At 39.1% G+C, this 20,779-nt stretch overlaps 1 protein-coding gene across 2 annotated transcripts in view; it reads right to left on the minus strand.

Moving 5' to 3' along the window:
• si:ch211-106h4.4 (MAM and LDL-receptor class A domain-containing protein 1) overlaps nt 1–20,779 on the minus strand; it is a 29,042-nt gene extending 8,263 nt beyond the window's left edge. For both annotated transcript variants that reach the window (XM_068737627.1, XM_068737626.1), the window contains exons 1-40: nt 20,658–20,779; nt 20,350–20,478; nt 19,799–19,927; nt 19,530–19,629; nt 19,196–19,364; nt 18,080–18,296; nt 17,385–17,516; nt 17,061–17,185; nt 15,733–15,970; nt 15,351–15,613; nt 14,555–14,645; nt 14,269–14,409; nt 13,333–13,464; nt 12,346–12,479; nt 12,074–12,245; nt 11,689–11,808; nt 10,871–11,025; nt 10,692–10,787; nt 10,095–10,185; nt 9,883–10,002; nt 9,122–9,221; nt 8,894–9,044; nt 8,546–8,765; nt 7,814–7,937; nt 7,207–7,336; nt 7,021–7,099; nt 6,765–6,920; nt 5,948–6,073; nt 5,486–5,701; nt 5,282–5,401; nt 4,509–4,664; nt 4,171–4,259; nt 3,694–3,861; nt 3,161–3,343; nt 2,933–3,041; nt 2,246–2,368; nt 1,965–2,064; nt 1,605–1,764; nt 661–775; nt 377–520 (exon numbers count right to left, since the gene is read on the minus strand). In XM_068737627.1, the coding sequence (XP_068593728.1) occupies nt 377–520; nt 661–775; nt 1,605–1,764; nt 1,965–2,064; nt 2,246–2,368; nt 2,933–3,041; nt 3,161–3,343; nt 3,694–3,861; nt 4,171–4,259; nt 4,509–4,664; nt 5,282–5,401; nt 5,486–5,701; nt 5,948–6,073; nt 6,765–6,920; nt 7,021–7,099; nt 7,207–7,336; nt 7,814–7,937; nt 8,546–8,765; nt 8,894–9,044; nt 9,122–9,221; nt 9,883–10,002; nt 10,095–10,185; nt 10,692–10,787; nt 10,871–11,025; nt 11,689–11,808; nt 12,074–12,245; nt 12,346–12,479; nt 13,333–13,464; nt 14,269–14,409; nt 14,555–14,645; nt 15,351–15,613; nt 15,733–15,970; nt 17,061–17,185; nt 17,385–17,516; nt 18,080–18,296; nt 19,196–19,364; nt 19,530–19,629; nt 19,799–19,927; nt 20,350–20,478; nt 20,658–20,706 (5,572 nt within the window). In that variant the 5' untranslated portion in view covers nt 20,707–20,779. The remainder of the gene's footprint in view (nt 1–376; nt 521–660; nt 776–1,604; nt 1,765–1,964; nt 2,065–2,245; nt 2,369–2,932; nt 3,042–3,160; nt 3,344–3,693; nt 3,862–4,170; nt 4,260–4,508; nt 4,665–5,281; nt 5,402–5,485; nt 5,702–5,947; nt 6,074–6,764; nt 6,921–7,020; nt 7,100–7,206; nt 7,337–7,813; nt 7,938–8,545; nt 8,766–8,893; nt 9,045–9,121; nt 9,222–9,882; nt 10,003–10,094; nt 10,186–10,691; nt 10,788–10,870; nt 11,026–11,688; nt 11,809–12,073; nt 12,246–12,345; nt 12,480–13,332; nt 13,465–14,268; nt 14,410–14,554; nt 14,646–15,350; nt 15,614–15,732; nt 15,971–17,060; nt 17,186–17,384; nt 17,517–18,079; nt 18,297–19,195; nt 19,365–19,529; nt 19,630–19,798; nt 19,928–20,349; nt 20,479–20,657) is intronic.

Here is a 20,779-nt window from a genome sequence, read left to right on the forward strand (position 1 = left end):
TTTTTCCAAGAAGTTATGACGTAATCCTCCTCCCAAAAATAAAAACATGAATTCATAAGAAATAAAAATGCACTGCTGTTATTCCTGTTGCAACTCCTTAGTCTGAGATGAGATAACTAACACTATTGAGTCAGTTTTCTGTCTTAATGACTCGTCTCTTCTTGTGACTTGTGAATTTCCAGTTGAGGCCACGTCACTTGAAGCCACAGTAACTGTAAAAGTTACCAAAGCCGTCTTTAAAAAAAAATTCCCAGCATAGGCATTAATGTTCTTTCTGTAATAAAAGTAATTAATAAGCGCAAAACACTACTATTAAGTTATTAGAATAATGTTTTAGGACACTACTTGTCGAAAGGTAGTGTGGAATAAAAGGGACCTTTGCCAGTAGTGTGGTCTCCTGCAGGCCCGGTGTTGGGGGTTTCAGTGGGACCAGACCTGCTGAGCCAGTCCAGCTCATCTTCAGCCCCCTGAACCCAAACACACAGACCAACTTCAAAAGAACAGCCACAGGCAGAGAGAGCTGGGGAGGGAAACATAGTTTAAAGAGTAGCCAGCTTTTCTTCCTCAATGCTCTCTAGCATTTTAACAAAGTAATGATTCATACCACTACTACTCATGTCCAATAAATGTACATGTAATGTTGATGGAAACATTACTTACCGGGTGGTTGGTAGGATTTTTCACAGTTTATGAAAGAGATATCATCCACGGCAACAATGTGATCTCCAGAAGGTGTGTCCGTCTGAATCACTTCATTCATGCTGCTGAACCAAACCTGACAATAGAAATCATTACATTCATGCTTTTGAAAGATTAGTGTTCTCCACAACAAAGGAAACATTGCATTTCATTACACTTACTGCACTTCAAAAGCCCAGCCCAGTTTCCAACATTTACACACTATCCTGCACACCCTAAACTACTGATAATCACATCCCATACCCTTTTTATGTTGTGTAATCTATTCTATTTACTATTAATAAATTCCTTTGTTTAACCTTTGAAAATGACGTGTCTCCCTCGGCCACATGAGCCAGGCTGCGACAGTAATATGTATTAAAAGTAAATTTGGATATACAGTATTCGCAATCATATTTAGCCAACCAATACAAATTTAATAACAGGATTGCACATACTAGGGTTTTTATCACATTCAGATATACCGCATATGATAAATACAGTATACTATATAGCAATATTCTTACCCTATACAAAGTAGCATTACTTGACATATTCTGCAATACATCCGTTCCAAAACATATTGTACATATATGCACTTTCAAATGTATGTTTTTGTATGAGATCTCCATTTATTGTGAATATACAGATGATGTCTCAGTGAGGTGTTGGACCACCACAAGCTGCTGAGACAGTCAACCTTCTCCATAGGTATTGAATTGGATTGAGACGTGGTGATTCACATTATTTTCATCGTCATCAAACCATGCAGGGAACCCTCGTGCTCTGTATGCAAGCTTCTTCATTCATAATGTTCCTGTATTCATTTAAGAGTTTGTTTTCTTTAATATGTCACTCTTGTGTATGCCTCTTTCATGAGGATTATAACGTAACTGTTTAACTGGTCCGTGGATACCTTACCATACCTTATATGGCTGCTGGTGCAGGCCTACAGGCAGATGCTCTGGGGGCCAATGGGAGAGAGTGTTGTGACTGCGTGACCACAGGATTGCTTCACTCCCCTCAGCTTGCTGCATAAGCACTCTGAGTGACCCAGAACTCTCTGCACTGATATGGAAGTGAAACCTGCGTTTAGGAAAGAAGGAAGGACGAAGGGGAGAGCGTTTGATTGGGAAGAGAATTGCGTGGTAGAAAGACGAGGGTGGTGCGAAACATTGAGCAATTCATACTTTAAATATTCAACTCTGGATCAAAACAAATATTTCACAGACATTAGGAATGAAAATGAGAGAAACGTGGGCATCAATGTCGTGGTTATCTCTTACAGAATCTGGCAGTAGGGGGATGAAGGGGGGAGTGGGGGACTCTGGAGTCGGGCTTCAGTCTGTGTGGACCCCTGACTGAAATTCACTCTCATGTAGTAGCCTGAGAACGAGGGAAAACACGATCCTGAATCAAAAGAGTCCACTCTTAAACATGTAGGTAGTGTAGTTATGATTATTTCAGGATTATGTCATCTGATGACATGTTATCCTTTGAATTCTTGTCCTGTGGGTCCATTAAAATCAATAACCTATTCAATAAGTCAATAAGCCCCTAAAGTCACCTGTCTCTGTAGTGTGATCAGTGGGAGGCTCGGTGTTGTTACTGGCTTTCTGTCTCTGCCACCTGCTCTGTCCATCACTGGTGTCTGTCCATTGGCACTGGTCACTCTCAAATGTGCACCGACCTGAAAGTTTGAGACAAGGCGTGAGAAAGACTGCTGGGAAAAAAAGAGGTGAATAAAACTTGGTCTTGTGGTTGAGTACTCTCTGTGAGTAAACAGTATAATCCTTTTTCCTTAAATGGTAATCATTTATCTTATGTTTGAAAAAAAAAAAAACATAACCATCATCACAACTTGCATATACCTTATAGATACAAAAGTTTATGTTGCAAAACTGGAACATGCAACTAATCAGGTTATCTGATATTTGAACATATAAAAGGTCAAAATGTGAAATTAAATGAAATAAACTTGACCTTCCTAATCATTTTAGTCATTACGCATTGTATCCGGCAGGAAAACTTTTTTCATGACAAATTTTCTGCACATTAATTTTGATCCACATGCTCAATTTATCTCGTTCTCCCCACTTAAAAGAATGAGACTGAGTTACCACCCTACTTTAAATCTAGTAGTCTGGTAATGATTCAACCCAAATAAAAAAAGTAATTGTTATCGTACGACATTGGACTTTTCTGCTGACAGAATGAAAAAAGCATTTGTCAGTTGGTGAAACACCCAGCTCACCACAACCATCCTCGTCCTCCCCCTGTGGGCAGTCAGGATGATAATCACACTGTAGAGTTGCCAGAATACACACTTTTCTAGCTGATCGCCAACAGAAAAACTCATTATCCTGCAACACCGAAGAAAGAGCTCTGTATTATACAGGTTTACAAACTTGTTTAATGGATTACTTTATGTTTCACAGAATTTACTTTTGCAGGCATGAGCTTATTTTGTCAAGTAGTTTACCTGACAGGGGAGGGTTGGTGCAGTTGAGGCTGGAGTGTTAGAAGATGTAGGTGGGGCGGAGGTGGAGGATGGGTCAGGCAGTTTGTTGTTGTCAGGGTCAAATAGACACTCCCTTGAGAAAGAAATGTCGTCCAGCGCAACCAGCCCTCTGAGACCATCACCCAGCTCATATCTGAAGACAATCTGAGAAGGAGACAATCTTTAAAAAAATTGGAGTTATGGCCAACAACATGTTTTGCGAGGCCACAGTGACCTTTGACCACCAAATTCTTATCAGATTATCCTTGAGTGCAAGTGGACGTTTGTGCCAAATTTAAACAAAAATAATCGGCTCATGGTGTTCCTAAAATATTGCGTTCACGAGAATGGACTGGACGGACGGACAACAAAAAACATAATGCCTCCGGCCATAGCTGTCGTTGCTGCAGTCATAAAAATCTTCCTTTTATCATTGCGTTTCCATATGATATGATACTTTGACTGTTGTTAAGGACAAAAGACATGTAAATGCTCTCAATTGTCTCCTCACTGACCTTGCTATTGACTGAGGAGGAGAACGTGACCTCCGCTCTCTGCCAGCTGTAGCTGTGTGAGTTTTCCCTGAACCATAACACAGCGTCGTCACTACCAGACTGCAGCGTCCTGGACCAGGCTGTCAGTCCGGCTGTAGCATCATCCAGGCTGAAGTAGAAGAATCTCACCTACGTGGATACAATAGGAGTCATCACAGTAAAGGGATGTACAGAAAGAAGAAGGTCCTGATGTGTTTTGAAAAGAAGAATTAATCACTTGCTTTTATCTATCTATCTTTTATCTGCACTGAACACTCTTATGAACTGTGATCAACCTGTAATGTACTGTAGAGCAGAGATAAGCAAGAGACTTTGTGTTTAGTGCTAATTAGCAAAGTTTAGCACGCTGACACGCTATACTAAGATATTTAGCATGTCAGCATTCTTAGTGAGGCTTGTTACTACATTACTTCTTCGAATGCACCTATGTATACTCACAGTGCAGTTGGAGCTGGGTAGTAAAGTTTTGGAGAGAGTCTCTGATGTCTGGCCGTTCCCAGCCAGATTCCCAGGGACGACATAGTGACCTGGAACAGTTATGGAGCAGTTATATCCAAATTGCATTTCAGTCTACCTCACTCAAAGATTTTCAAATATAAGCTTAGGTCCTGTCTGATGAACCAAACTATTCGTACAGATCATATCCGACTATAATTGACCCTGACCACAAGTAAGCGCATTCACACACTCGCATACACACACATTAACCATCTAGCGAGTTATTCAGAGAACCATGAGGATTGTCTCAATGCCAAGCAGCTCGGAGAGTCTAATACCTGCATCAGAGTTTTGGGTGTGATCCCTGGAAGGCCCATGTTTGGGCCAGGCTTCCTGTCCTTTGTGATGTGTCCACGCAGCTACGGCTGTGTCACTTTCCTCCCAGAAACAAAGGCCTTGTTCAAAGCTGCAGCGCTCAACAACACCTTGTTGCTCTGCAGGTAAAAAGGAGACAAGTTATGCTTGTACTGCTCAAAAACAACAACCTGTGAATGTGTAGGACTGCAACTAATAGTTATTAAAGATTAATCTGCTGATTATTTTCACGGTTAATTGATTAATCAATGGGTCTATAAAACATAGGAAAACAGTGAAAAATGACACTACACTATGACTACTAGAAGGGGGGTAATATTACGAGAAAAAGCTCAAAATTTATGAGAAAAAAGCTTGGAAAAGAGTGCTGAAATAGCAATCTTTGGATTAATCTGATAACCCATTGATAAAATAAAGCATACAAGAGATCTAATATGAAGATAAAGTACAATGCATACTGATGTCAGCCTTATGTTAATAAAATACCACAGAAATAATGTGAAAGAAAACACATAAATGTATCTTTCAGGGAAAGTGTTTAAATACAAACACACACCCCCGTTAAAATATACAATTGATCATACTCAATGTGAAAATGTACTTAACATTGAAACCTTTAACGGAAATTATGAAACAATGTTCAGGAAAAGGGGAAGCACACAGGGAGTGACTGTACGAATTTACCGCACCAGTGGATTCAGTATTTCTAACGTATTTAACATGAGTGATATCTCACCACAGTCGTTCTCATCAGACCAGTCCCCACAGTCATCGCTGAAGTCACACACCTGGTTGTGCTCCACACACACACTGTTGTTGCACACAAACATATTCTCCGGACACAAGGGTTGGGGCTCTGAGAAGGAAACCAAAAAACATTTAATGAATCAGCTTTAAAAAAACAGTTGCCAGCTGTGTGCAGGTAGAGCAGGTTGCCTACCAGGCAGGGTGCAGTTGGTGAAACCGATGTCATCAATGGCAACGTGTCCAGGCCTGGTGAAGGTCCTGGAGGCTTCAAACCGGATAGTGAAGTCCTGAGGAACTCGACCAACCGTTACCTCACCGTGATGCCACGAATCTCCATGGTCACCAGATAGCCACCACAGTGCAGTGGTCCTGGAGCCCTCATTTAGCAGCACATTCAGTGTCTCTATGTCTGTAACAATGTACAGATTAAAGACTGCATGCAGAGTCTGTTGCATGTTTGTAGTTTTTTTTGTTTCTTTATTATCACTACTATGAAGGCAGCTATATGGTAAGGCCACATGTGCTTTGTCATATCAGGTCTTGCAGCATTTTAATCCAAGACCAATTTCCCTTTGGGTGATAGTGTATCGTAGAAGAGAGCAAGAACATGTGATAATAACGTCTGCACAAACATACTTGAATATTTGAAACATACCCTCTCCATTCATGTTGTAGTAGAAGTGTAGTGTGCAGGTGGCGCTGGCCTGCTTCATGGTGGGGCTCTGCACAGCAGCAGGACTGACTTTATCTCCTCGCAGAGGCTCCACAGCCATGTACCAACCTGGAACAGCCAAAAAAGAAAATTTGCATTTTAATAAACCTCCTGCATTTTAAGTTTTAATTAAACTTAGTATGTTAGTAAAGAAGTGATACAATGTTTTAATGCTGTTTTTCTTGCTCTGGGGGACTGATGATTTATTTTTGCCAGGGAGGGACCATGACTCCTTTTCAGAGGTTTAGGCAGTATAGGGACATAAAATGGTGCAAAATTGAAATTTGCATTATATTTTTAGGTGTGATGACAGTTGACCAAACAGCATAATTCAGTAAAATAAAATCACAGAGGTGTAGATTAAATGTTTAGCATAGTCATTACAATCAAGGAATCCAAGTCAGAACAAAACAAGGATGTGGATGTAGAAAAACACTACAGCCAACATTGCCACCATACATACTGTGAAAGGGGAAACAGGTTCAGCTTGTTCAGCATATTTGCGCATTCAGTTTCTTTTAAACTTAAAAAAAATCTCATTATAATACCCAAAATATCTTTTTATAAATCAGAACGTCTTGATTAATATGGTTAAAATATCTTGCTGTACACCTCTTTGGGAGGGTTGTTAACCATGAATGATCATTGTTTATTTTATGATTTGAATCTTTGTCTGTCCTGTCAGTGTGCTCAGAGCAGCTGTAAAGTGGTCCAGATGCAGATAACCTGAAGACAGAAAAAGAGGGATTGCTGGCCATACCCAGTTCAGTGCTCACTGTGTTGTCCACAGAGGGTCCAGTGTTTCCAGTGGCATTCCTTCCTCTCATCCACCGACACTGGCCAGAACTGATGTCCTCCCAGCCACATGTTCCATTTTCAAATGAACAACCCACAAATTCGAAATTTGTTTCATTTACTTAAAAAAAGAATAGAAAAGTGATTAATTAATTTTGTATTTAAGCATCGTCAAACATACTTCACTCATTAGCTATAGAAATAGAAATTAATCTCAGCACCTTGACAAGGGCCTGGTGTGACACTGACGTCATCGATGGCAATAAATCCTACGTTGTTAGTCTCTGCTTCGATCAGCAGCTGGACATGAGATCGTTGAGGGAATCAGTGAATATTATTGATAAAATATCCATTCTTTCTCTTATTTTTATTGCTATTTTTTTACCACTAAGCTTCTTTTGGATTACCTGGAAAGGTTTTATCTTCTCTACAGACTGAGAGAACCTGGTCCAGCCGCGTCCACTGCTGTTACTGTTGAACACCAGATCGTCCTCCAATGGCCCTGAACGCAGGTATACCTTCAACGTCCCAGAGTCACTGACAAAAAACAGACAAATGTTGTGTTTTTGTTTGATATGTGAAAACAGCTTCAGTCAAGTTAGTTTAACCAAAATGTGTTTCTTTAGTATCTTTGCAAAGACTTTTATCAGTATTATAAAAGGGAATGCTAACTTATAAACTATTCCTTGTTTCATTTGGCTAATTTGACTTTTAATATTCTACATGGATCTATTTTCACTGAACTATTTTCAGGTTGTTGATTGGTTGAAAGTATTTATTTTGTTCAAAATTTATATTTTTTTGATACAACTCACAGATCTGTAAGTGAACTCTGCCACAGAATATTCTTAGCTGTGGTCAAAGGGGATGAGGCAGGTGATTCATGTCATGACATTTGTGCACGCTTTCTGAGGAAGTGAATGAGGAAACTAAACAGGATGCTGTGCATCTTCTGCATTGTCAAATACTGTATGGTGTGAAAATGGTGGGGGTTTGTAATTTTCCTTTGCTGACCTGCCGTCCATATGGTACCATAAGGTGATACAGGAGGCGATGTCTCTCAGTTGGATCCATTCTGACAAAACCTGCGCTACGTTGCTGTGGTTCTGGTGCATTGATGAGCTCAACAAGAACCAACCTGAAATCAAAGATGTCAATGAAAATATAAAATAGCATAAGAATAGTGCAACAAAAAAACGTATTGGTCAGGCATTTAAATGTGAAAGCTAAATCCATGTATATCTCACATGGGACTTTTGTATTTTAAGCACAAGCTAATTCTAATGATTTTGAAGCCTTCTCAGATTCTTTTGGAGAACAGACAAGGAAATTGTTTGTGTGGCAGAAAGGAGGTAATGTCAGCAACAGGACATAAGTCAGGGAAAAAATGAGAAGTTAATAAGTAACAGACTGTGCTAGTTAAACAGCAGCTGCTGAGGCTCATATTAATCATAAATTGCAAAATTGCCAGTTGTTGAGCTAATTAGTCAGCTAACTGGATATTCAGTTTTTAAACCAGAGTTACCAACATATTCACTACATTTACTCCTGAGGTTTTGTTGTGTATAATATAAATATTTTTTGTTAGTTTGTTTGTCTCAAAAGATCATTTCACGGGGAATAAGTAATATATACTGGGAATATGTTCCTCTATTACTGACACCTCTGTTAAGAGCTGGGATGTCTACAAAAGCTGCATGTCCTTGTTTATCTTATTATAATGACAAAAAATCAAAGATTTATTACCCTCTGGGGACTGAGTTGTGTGGTCTGTCAGTGGACCCTGGAAGCCTCCACTAGCCAGCACCCAGTCATGTCCTTCTTCTTTGGGGACGTTGACCCAAGTACACTGTCCGGACTCAAAGTCACAGCTGCCTGGAGGACTGCAGGCCCCATCCCTCATAGAAATATCATCTAATTTCACTGTAGAGTTGGTGCCTGGCACATGGACTGCCTTAAACACAACCTGGTGAGGGACATAAACTGTTTTAGAAAGCATACTAACAGGAATGACTGTTATGCAGTTTAGTGACAAAAGAAAGTTTGAATGGCAGAGAGCTTGAGAAAAGGGTTCAATCTAAAACAACGTCTTACATGGAAGTTTCCAGGGGAGGACACAGTGACCTCTGCCAACTCCCAGTTTGAGGAGGGCGCTCCAGATCGTTGCCAAAGTGCATCACCATCCTCCCCGCTCCGCAGCACATGCACGCCGAGGTCGTTAGAAGACCCTGAAGGTATCCAATACCTGAACAAGTCCACAAACAGTACAATATGTAGCAGACAGCAGTGCATAAATGTGTGCGATGGCAAGACTGGACTCACCAGAAGCGCACACATATCTCTGCTGAGGTGAACTCTGGTGTTAGCAGCTCAGCTACTTCAATCTGTGTAGAATTTGATGTCATCACAGTCATGTAGAAACCTACAGCAAAGACAGAAATGAAGCCCTTTCAAACAAAACATCCAGTTACGGCCAGACTGATGTTTTAGATCATTTTGCTCACTGTAGATTCTGCTTTTATTGTGATACTTGCATGATTTTCCCCTCACCTCAATAGTCAAAAACTACAGTAAATATATTATGAATCAAATAGCTACAAGGGAACTGTAAAAACTAGGTACAAGGAAAATGTGTCAAATGAGCAAACAGCTGCTAGCTGCTTAGCTAATGCTAAAATGCTAAAGTCAGCATACTAACATGCTCAGCGTGACAATACTAACATGGTGATGTTGAGCAGGACTAATGTTTTCTATGTTAATCATCTTAGTTGAGCATGTTAGCATGCTAACATTTGCAAAATTCTACAGCTAAGGCTGATGGACGTGTCATTAGTTTTGCAGGTATTTGGTTATTAACCAAAGAAATGAACAAACTGATGGTGGTGCTCTATGAAAAGTTAGTTCCGATTCCGAGGTTGGGAACTAACACAATCTTTAACACATAACCATAACTTCTGACTTACTAGTGAGTCACAATAGATTAAAACCTTGATCCAGTTGTGGTGAGAACATGATTGCTCTGCTCTTTCAATCATGTATTCTCAGCATGAAGTTGGTTGGTACCACAACAGTTTTCTTCTCACCATTTTCCGTTCCATAGGTGTGATCCATCAGATATTTTGTGCCTCTTTTGTGACCCCAGCGGCCCTTGTGATTGACAGCGTTCTCAAAGCCACACCAGCTGGAATCGAACCCACACGCATCTACAATGGTGTGAAAAAGGGCAAAGACTTAACAATCTCTCTACATTTGACTTCCTGTGAACATCAAGCAAAGGTGGTCTGTGTTTACGTACCCTGATTACTGCAGGCCCCCTCCTTCACTCGAATGTCATCAATGGCAATGAATCCTTGACTGTTGGTGTTTCTATGGCCAGTGAACGACACCTGTGGGTGAACAGCATTTACAAAAACAACAATGTGTTTTCTTTATTAAATAAAAAGTTGGTTGTGTTTCTGTAAAACTGCTTCTGTTCTGAATTCTGTGTTGATGAAACTACTGGGGATCCTAATAAAATAAATAAATTGCATGTGCAGATTTGAGCCCTACTAATCCAATATTAGCTTATTGAAACTCCAAGGCACTCTCTTGTAAAACAATTAAACTGCCTTTATTGTAATGGCATAGTCATGTGAGACCTGCATATGTTTGAGATTGTTTAAAAAACAGTTTATTATTTAACTGTAAAAGGTCCTGCTTGGTATTCATAATCTCACAATTAATTTAAAAACAAATTCAAGGGTTTGTTATGTTAGTTGACGATATGCGTTTATATCTGATATACAGTATATTCGATTTTTTTAAACTTTCAAATATTGATATCAGCCTTAAAAAAATCCAGCATTGGTTGGGCTTTATTGCAAACATAATATGTGGGTGAGTTCATTTTTACCCGTATGGTATTGTTCATGTTGACGGTTACTTGTGCGTTAATCCACTCTGGATTCTGGGTCCCCCGGCGAGTCCAGACTAACAGTTCAGAGGATTTCTAGAACAAAGCAAGTCATTACAGCTCAAAAGTAAAGACGCCTGCAACAGGCAGATTGGAGTAGTACTAACTAGCATACATACCGTCTCAACCAGCAGGTCCAGGGTGGACACTGAAGGCCCGAGCATGTAGTACCAGAATCCAACACAGATATGTGAAGTCAGATCGATGACCGGAACAGAGACGGCTGCTCTCTCCCCATCCTTAGACCCAGATCCGTTCAACAGTAAGAAAAAACCTTGGTGGACAAAGAAAACACAGAGAGGGACTAAATAGAGCATGACACTAGATTTACAGTTCAACTAGCAACTTCAGACCTGAGTATGAAGTTTAGAGACAACGTCTACAACCAGATTCTTTCACAAGTAGCAAGTTTAGAAGACAATTTTTTTATTAATAAAAAATATTATAATATACTCAGACTAAAATACTACTCAAACTACAAGCGTACTACAGACAGAAACCACAACACGTCTGATAACAAAATCTTGTCCCGTTGCCTATAGATTGTGCACATTTTCTCAGAACAAAAAGCAATGTCTTGAAATTGCTTGCAGTGCCGACAAACTGTCCAAAATATCACAAAAAACAGAGAAAAGCAAAAAAGAAATAAATCTTGTAGTCGAGGAGGTGGAATCAGCAAACCTTTTAAATTTTTCTTTGAAAAAACTGATAAAGTTAATCATTATTGATTAATGTTCTGGTGATGTTTCTGTAGTAAAGTAACAACGTAGACTGAAACACATTGTTGACCCAAACATACAGTTCAATGGTCACACAGATGTCTGATGCTCTTTACAGCTCCTCCTAAGGCCTCTATTCTAAGTTTCCAGTTTCCAGTGATAATCAAAAATCAAATACTCCAAGTGTTGGTGCTCATGTTCTTGCCAATAGTCAATACCTTGATTGTTTCCAACAGTATGATCATACTGAGGTCCATCCCATGGCTGGTCCACTTGAAGTCCACTACTGAGACTCCAGTTCAAATCATCACTGACCTCCTGGACCCAACTGCATAGACCTGTTTAACAAAATATAATTTTAATTGTTAAAATACTATATTTGTAACAAAGGTGATGGGATATATAGACAATAGAATATTTACTTGAAGGTTTACAAATATCCAGATTATCTCAAGTAAAACTCAAATATCCACAAAAAGAAGAGATACAATTCACATTAACAGATATAGTATTAAGAATTAGGCCACTTTAGCAAAAAAAATCCATTTGTCTATTCCATTACTGAGTCCCTCAGCAATGGAGACTCACGGTCTCTGAAGTCACCTTGTTCAAAAGTGCAGTCCATGTTCGAGGCAGGAGCAGTGGGGGTCGTGGTGGAAGGGTTTGGAGTGGTGGTTGGGATAATGTCGTCACAAAACCTGTCCCTGATGATGTGGATGTCGTCCAGCGCAAAGCTTCCATCATTCAATTTTGGACAACTGGCTTGTAATATTATCTGTGATGAAATTTGTAGTTCTGAAATTTGCACAGATTTCTTTTTTTTTTCTCAAGAAACTTTGTCAGGGTTTATAATGAAATTATAATATTCGCCTTGCCTGGTGAGGCCCTGATGAATTGTAGTCCACCCTGTCCTGGATCCACGTTGAATTCAAAAATCCATTTGTAGTCCAAACAGGACGCAGTCCAGTAGTCTCGTTCACAAACACTGTCAGTGTAACGTGTGAGGGTGCTGGAAAAAACAAAATTCATCATCAAAACACCAGAATGTGTGTGCAAGACAATTACATCTGTAATGAGGCATGCACAGCAGAGCATTATTACAAAAAAAAAAAGCTCTCAGTGATAAATCCTCATGCTCGTATTTGCATAATTTTATTTGTAGGCCCTTTTGCATGCGTACATGTACTATACTGTGTATAATACATATGTAGTAAGAACTTACATTTCGAGCATTAAACCCGTTACATACTTTTTCACTCTTTTGCCCCCTTCACTAGCTCTGAGGTTGAGAAAATAATTTTATTCAGCATTGTCTAAAAGTATGATGAACTGTATGACGTTTACACAGTGTTAAATATAAAAATGTATTTATTTATTGAAATACTAGTATACACTGTATTGTAATGATCCCTTTTTTCTCTTTTAGGGTTTTTAAAATTAATTTCTATTTTATTTTTAATCAACTCCATATATCATACTTATAATTGTTTTTATATCATTATCTATTTCTGTTGATCTTGGATTCTTGATTATTCTTTTCAAGTTTAATTCACTATAGGTGCATTTGTATGTGCTGCTGCTAACTTGGGAGAGATAACACTGTGCAATAATTAACTGTAATAGTTAGCTTAGAGATTTGCAAGTCAAAAGATGCCAAGATGTCTAAGTTGAAACAAAACCTGGCTGAAAAAGTGGACATTTTGGTTTCTGGGTTAAATTTGGCTGCGGTTTTAACAGATTTACAGTAAATTACCAACCACCAAATATAACATTGACTCAAAATGTATAAAACTTTTTAGCAATGGTGGCATTCAAATGACCAAATCAATGCTTTCTGACACAGTAGAAAAGACTATACTTACTATTAATTAGCCACCCTTGGGCGTGGTGCCAGATCTCCAGACAAGCTCGGTCTACTGCCTCCATGGTCTCGCTCTCCAGTTGCGCAATATCTTCTCTTCTTGGCTGAGAGGCCGTGAAGAATGCAAAGTGGCCTGTGGAGTGACAAAAACCCATGAAATATCCAGGAGAACCATTTTCCAAAAGTGTTCTGCAAGTGCAAATAGTTTGCATAATGTCAGATTCACATTATGGTGGATACGCTCACTCCACTTCCCATCTGGCCAATACATTTTAAGTATTTAAAGCTGTTAAACATGGATGTGATCCTATATATACATTGAAACAGTTTTTGCTAGCCAGTAAGAGATTACTCCCTTTGAAAGAGATGGATGACAGAATCTACAATCTTGAGAAAAAATGTATTAAAAAGTTTATCTGAAGTCAATATGAGCCTGCAACAGTCTGAGGTAACGAATCAAGCTGAGATCTTTCAGAGTTACAGTATCTTAAGTGTGAAATTGCTTCTTTGTGTTAGCGTCTCTCTAATGCAGCTCAACAAGGAAACACTGTTCGTGGGAAAGACAATGTAGGAGTTTTACACCAATAAGATTGTAACTTTGGAAGATATACTCTTAATTTATCAAACTCAGACAGCTGAAGCTTCATGTACAGGAGGACTATAGATCGTGTCCCCCACCTCTTACGTTGGGCGCACATCAGGAAGTGATCTCTTAATAGCTAGTATGAACAGGAGGGATGATTACAGCAAGTACAAACTGTTTCAGTGTTCATATTGTTCCTTAGACAGACTTGAAGTATTGTGACCCTTTCCTATAAATTAAAGTAATCCAAGTTTCCCTTCTCCCTCTGTCTCAAGCACGATATCCCTGTTTTGCACTCTATTTTGTGGACTGCTAAATGCTGCACTCATTGTTAAAGAATGTGTGTCGACTTACCCAAAGCAGAATTTGTGGAGTGGTCATTTCCTGGAATAAGGGAAACCTTGCTGCCCCCTGACAGCCATTCCCAGTCCACTCCGGACTCTGCTGGAGGATTGTTCACCCAACCACAGAAGTCCATTTCAAAGTCACAAAATCCTGCAAGTAGTAACACAGATTAAAATAAAGTATACAACCTGAGGTGCAATTAGAATGCCCCCTCCAAACACATTTACACTATTTGTAATTTCTCATCTATTTATCTGTTCAACTTAAAAGTTTGAAGTTCACAGCAGTCACTGACCTGGCGGGGGACAGGCACCATTCAGGACAGTAAGGTCGTCAATGGCGATATCTCTCCTCAGTCCATCCCCAACCACCGCCTCAAAGATCACCTGTCACTCAGAATGACAATTTATACCACTACGACTTATACAGTATTTCCATTCGTCTTTTATGACTGAGGAATTCCAGACTTCTCTCAAACTACTAAGAGTTTCTGCTGAAAAAGCTGAGCTGACTGTCACAATCCACACATACTTAAATTAAACCTAAAACAATACTCATAAGTCATTACGTATGTTAAAAGAGTTAAGCGTCAGTCCTCCTGTACATATTGGCAAGTAGAGATCCTTTTCTAAAGCGATTTCAATATTATTTTCCAGTGTTATTGTCTTTTACAAAATATCCTCTTTGCGCCACAGAATAATAAATACAAAATGAGGAAATGTCATACTTAAAAGATATTTTGTGTTTTTTCTTTTCTTGTCATTTTGGAACACGTCTGTAGGTTTTGTCCCCCATCACTTACAATATTGCTTTAATTGTTCCTCCTGTCCATCCCAGTCGCAATAAGCTCCCTTCTTAAAGCGTCCAACGGTAGTTTCAATGTATTTATGGGCATGTGAGTATTGTCTTAAGACTTGAGCAAATGTGAACTTACACTTTAATGTGATTTGATGGAGCTACATCTACAGTGTTGTATATCACTGCATAAAACTAACTGGAAAAATATTCTTTCCAAGTTCCAAAAAAAGTGCACTGATTGGGTTATCATTTATCTATTTAATATCATTATCTGATAACTAACTACCAGGTACCTGATACGGGGCATTGGGACTGAACAGAGTCACTCTTCCGTGCCTCCAGTGCGTCCCCTGATTTCCACTTCTGGTCCAGAGCGGGATACTGTTGCTGTCAAGGGTTTGAAGGGAAACACTGAGTTCCCCCACTTCACTTCCCTCCATGTAGTACCAGAAAATTAGGCATTCTCCGTCAGCAGCAGTGGGCTCCGTCATCTCAGTCATCACTGCGCCTCTGGACCCCACAGGGTGACTCCACAACTGGGCACTCAGGTAATAACCTATATATAAGTCAGAGTTGTGAACATGTTGTTTTATATAACATGTTCACTCATAGTTATCCTCGTTAAAATTCACAACGCATTAGCCAGCGGAGTCTGTATCTCAAGTGGTTGTATACCTTGCTCTGTCCCCAGAGTGTGATCTGTGGCTGGGCCTGAAGAGTTGGCTGGTCGGAACTTCCCCGTAATCCGGCTCCAGCTGAAGTCTGCAGACGGTTGGGCCAACAGACCACAGAGGGAGCCCTGGAAGGTGCATTCTCTCTCAGCCGGACAAGAGCCCGTCTCACTGCTGGACACCATTATGTTATCAATGGCTATTCTGCCCTGCTTACCACCCACCACAGCTTCTATAATGAACTGGAGAACAACATACATTAATTTAATAGTGGTTTCAAGATAACAAATATTTTTGTCATGAAACATATTATTAAAGTTTTTAAAATGGCTAAGGAAGTCAAAATCAAATCTAATGCAAGTGCATTGAAGCTAACCTGTAATTAGACTTCACTCAGAATAGATACACATTAGTTGTAAGAAACAGTGAGGAAGAAACAGAAGTAAGAGGCTTGTGTTTGAGCAGGAACATTAAGTCACATGTGCTTAAATTATTGGCTATCTTTGAACAAGTCTTCACAGAAAACACATATGTTTAATCATTCTAAATCGGGCATCAACGAATGGCGTCAGACCGAGTGTCCTGACCCGTGACCAACCTCTGATAAAGGAATAATAAGAAATAAATAATAATCTTCGTGGAGCTTTGTTTTTTCATTATATTACATTCATTTAGCAGACGCTTTTATCCAAAGCGACTTACAATTCAGTATCTATCTACACACCATAGATGCAGCTACGGGAGCAATTTTGGGGTTAAGTGTCTTGCTCAAGGACACATTGACATGAGACTAGTGGAGCAGGGGAACGAACCGCCGACCCTCTGATTGAAAGGCGGCCATGCTCTCCACTTATCCACGGTCAACTCCACTCAAGCCAAGATAACAACTACTGGCAGGGTGGTCACAGGCACATTTCTCTCACTAGGAAAGGAAGTAGAAAAACAAATTGCTCTGTTTGCACTTTATCTAAAAGAGGCACTTTTTATTTATTCATTAGTTAGTTCATTTAGTTATTCAGAAGATTGTCTCGTTTTCTTTTTCTTGAAGGCCTTGAGTTCATTGTGCTAGGACTAATTTTAATCATGGTAAAGATTATATTTGTTTTCCATATTCCAAGTTCAATGTGTGTATCTGTTTAAACTATCTTACTTAAAAAATGACAGTAAATATTGTTGAAATGATATGGAAATGCTTTGTTGATTTTATTTCATAGATGTTCAGAATTTCACTGGGAGGAAAGTTTAATAAAACTCTTTGAATCTACTGATACCCCTGTTCTGAAAAAGTCCTCGAAAAACAATAAACAGAATAAACACAAAATTGAGTCATACCTGTATCGGTTTTTCACTTTTGAAGGTAAGATCTGCAAATCTCCATTTGTTTCCCTGGGTGCCACTTCTCATCCATACAACCGTCTCCGCTTCACCAGAACGCTTTGCAATAAACCTCAATGAACCTGATAATAATAAAAAAATATCAACAAAGCTTGTGCATTTGAGGGATGCATGCATATTACAGGGAAAAATCTAAAGGTGTTCGAATGAATCTGAATAGTATGGATCTTGGAAGTAGCTGTGTACACTTCTGAATTTAGTTTAATCTAATTTATTATCTAATACGTTTGAAAGTGTGGTTATGGACAGGGAGGCACCTACCAATGCTGGTGCCAAATATGTGGTACAAGAAGCTCACACATATGACTTGACCTGCAGGTTGAGGGAAGCTGATGAGTCTGGCTGCTGCTGAGATATTCAGGTTGGATTTACTAGTTATGGTCATGTAGTAGCCTGTAGAGGAAGAAAAACAAAACAAAAAAAATCATGTATTTTTTCCAAATCATCAAGTACTCTGTGCACTTTAGTGCACTAGTATTAGAGAATTTAAAATGTGCTTACACCGTTGGACCTAATTTGGACCTTGCTCTCATGAATGTATTCATATTCTATTTTGACATCTAAGGAGAATTAGCAACTGCTATGGCAGAAGCTAAAGGGATCCAATAAAATAAACATGCTGGTATTGGTGAATAACAACGTGTAAGTGGTACTGAGTTATTCATAAGGCTGGATTAACAACTGAAGGGCAAAGCAGGCTACTGGCCTGGACCAAACCAGACCTGTTGGGGCCACGAAGGGTCCAAGTCCAGAAAGTGCCACTAATGCACATTATAAGCTGAAATGATGTCATCATCTGCATTGTTACATCATTTTGAGCCTTGTAGAGGCTTTAAGGCCTTTATTATTTCAGTTAATATTGAGCTTACTTTGTGCATTACACTAAAATGTGCTTAATCAAGATGCCACATTGTAATTGCTAAAACAAAATTCTTGTTCACAGCCAGGATACTCACCCTTTGCAGTTGAGTCTTCACTAAATATTATATTATTCCTTTCCCACAAAAGGCTGGCAGTGTAGCTGTGGTACCATGAACAGGTGTCCTTTTCAAAATCACATGAGAGTTGGTCTGATCCTGCGGGGACATCTCCCTCTCTACAGTTGTCAAAGCTGACATCATCCAACATAACGTCAAAGGCTACCATATATGGAGGGTTGAATGAAAACCGCAGCTGTAGAAAGAGCAGTGTTTTACTCTGCATTTATTCTGAAAATCAATATTCAAAATTATTTAGGATTTAGGAAGAAGACGTGAAAAAATTAGCCTCAACTGATCACCTAGCTTTGTCCACTCCCTGTGTATTGTATATATGTGCACTGTTGCCTTTAAGCACACTTCAAGTACAAATCACCCGACTTCTGAGTACCACCTGTACTGGGTTTGCTGTCTGTCTACATGGCAACAAAAAACTATTCAGGAAAATGTACCACGTAAACATCATGCCAAGTAAAATAATCAAGCCTAAGGTGCTTTATTGATCCCCCAGAGGGAAATCAGTTGTTACACAAGAACAGGAAACAGCAGATAAAGATACAGTAAATGTAGAGGTACAAGAAAGGTTAAGAAATCAGGAGAGCTACACGGTGAATCTGAATTATATTATAGCTAGTATCAACAGATACAAAATAAGCAGGTAGTAAAGATGTTTAAAAAGTCTAGCCTAACTTTTTCCTCTAATCGTGCGCTAAGTTTTGAAACTACAGTTCCCATAATGCTTTGTGGATGTAAAGATGAAATTGAATGTTGCCATGGATCCAGTGAGGTATGCTGTGGGTTACTTGAGCCCTGTTATTTTAGCCTGTATTTGTTAACATTTTGACAATTGTCACCATTAAAAGTAGGACGAATTAGATATTAGCAGTTTATATTTGCAATAAACCAATGAATGTAAAGACAACGATCACTGGATTGTTTTGATGCTGAAGAAGACTTAAACATGATGATTCTCAGGCAAGTTCTGCAGCTGTAAGAGGCGTAATTTTTCTATGATTTCTAAGCAGATTTATGGATGATAGTTTGATATGACTATGTCTGTGAACAGCCTAAACTTATACAGGATATTTCACTTACCTTGTATCCTCCCGGCTGATTTCCAATGGAAACTGTGGCATTCTCCCAACCGTCTGTCTGAATTTTAGAAAGCTTCAGCAGCTGTTTGTTAGTGCTGCCTCTGATCATTGTTACCATAAGGAACGGTGCTGATGATGATGATGACATATTGTAAATATGGTACCAGAAGCTGAAAAACATTGACAGTCAAATCAGAAAAAACAGGCAACAGCTATCGCGGGATACGTGGCAAATTCAAGACAAGTTCTAGTGAAACAATTTAAATGCATTGTAAACAAAGAACATATCTATTAATAAAACACATATCTTAAATAAAATGTTTTGTTTTTAGTACCTCATCTGGCATCCCAGAGCTGCCAGGTTGTCAACAGAATACTCCAAATTGGCCGAAGAAAAAAGACTGTCTTGTTTGCTATCTATATGCATGACATGTCCTGTATCAAGCAGACAAATATCCAATAATAAGATTATCATCAAAGGCTTAATCTTGTAATCTAATAAAACATTTTTTAGCACAGACTTTAAAAGTGAACGTATCCGTTTTAAACTAATTATCAACAAAGTAATCACACAAATAAAACATGGCAGAAGGTTAATGTTTACCAAATGGACTTTCTGTGGTATGGTCCAGTCCAGGTATTGAGGTGATGTTTGCCATCTGCCGACTCCAGCGGTAGGAGCCAAAACTGATGTCTTTCCAACCACAGGAGTGATGCTCAAAGGCACATGACCCTTAACAAGGAGCAGTGCCACAGGATACACATTGAATCAAAAAGTATTCACAGACTTTGTGAAATAACCAGAAAGCATTGTAGTTCCCAGTGTAGTGATATTTATTATGTTTTATTGTTTTATTTCCATTTTGTGGTTTGGCAAGACACTTGGGTGTGAATGCTTAGATAGTCTTGATGAGCAGGTGGCACCTTGTGCACTGTCATCAGTGTATGAATGTGTGTGAATAGGTGAATGATGACATGTAGTATACAAGTACTATACAAGTACAGCCCATTTACCATTTACAGACTTTTTTAAAGATTTACAGAGTACTGCATCCTAAATGCACATTTGTTAATGGTCTGATGTCCCTTTGGTGACATTTAGTTAGAAAAAGTTAAATTAGACTTGATTTGAAAAACTTTTGCTCGTCAGCATACCACAAAACTCCTCGTCTGAGCCATCTTTACAGTCCGTCTTAAAATCACAGACGAGTCCGGCAGGGAGACATTCTCCAGATGTGCAGTTGAAATCCCCATCAGGACAAGAAGACACGATGACCAACAATACTGTAAAGAGATTTTTGTCACATAGAGATAACAAAAAAGAATTTGAGGGGGAAATGCACAAACATTATTGCCCTGGAACAAGTTGTGACTCCCTTATCTTTACACTCCTTATTCAATTAACATTGACATTAATAATGTCCACTACCTTAAAGATAAGATTTAGCTATGAAGAGCCTTACCTGACAGCAGAACAAATACTTGCTTCATGTCTGGAGAAACATCACACATGGCAAGAAAATCAAAAGAAAGGGTAAAGATCCTTAAAGCATGAGCTCTAGCCCAGCTGACCCTCAGATTAACA

This window comes from Cebidichthys violaceus, unplaced genomic scaffold (genome assembly GCF_023349555.1).
Source record: "Cebidichthys violaceus isolate CVI_PGR_0920_01 unplaced genomic scaffold, fCebVio1.0.p SCAF_8, whole genome shotgun sequence".
In the NCBI taxonomy this organism is placed as follows: domain Eukaryota; kingdom Metazoa; phylum Chordata; class Actinopteri; order Perciformes; family Stichaeidae; genus Cebidichthys; species Cebidichthys violaceus.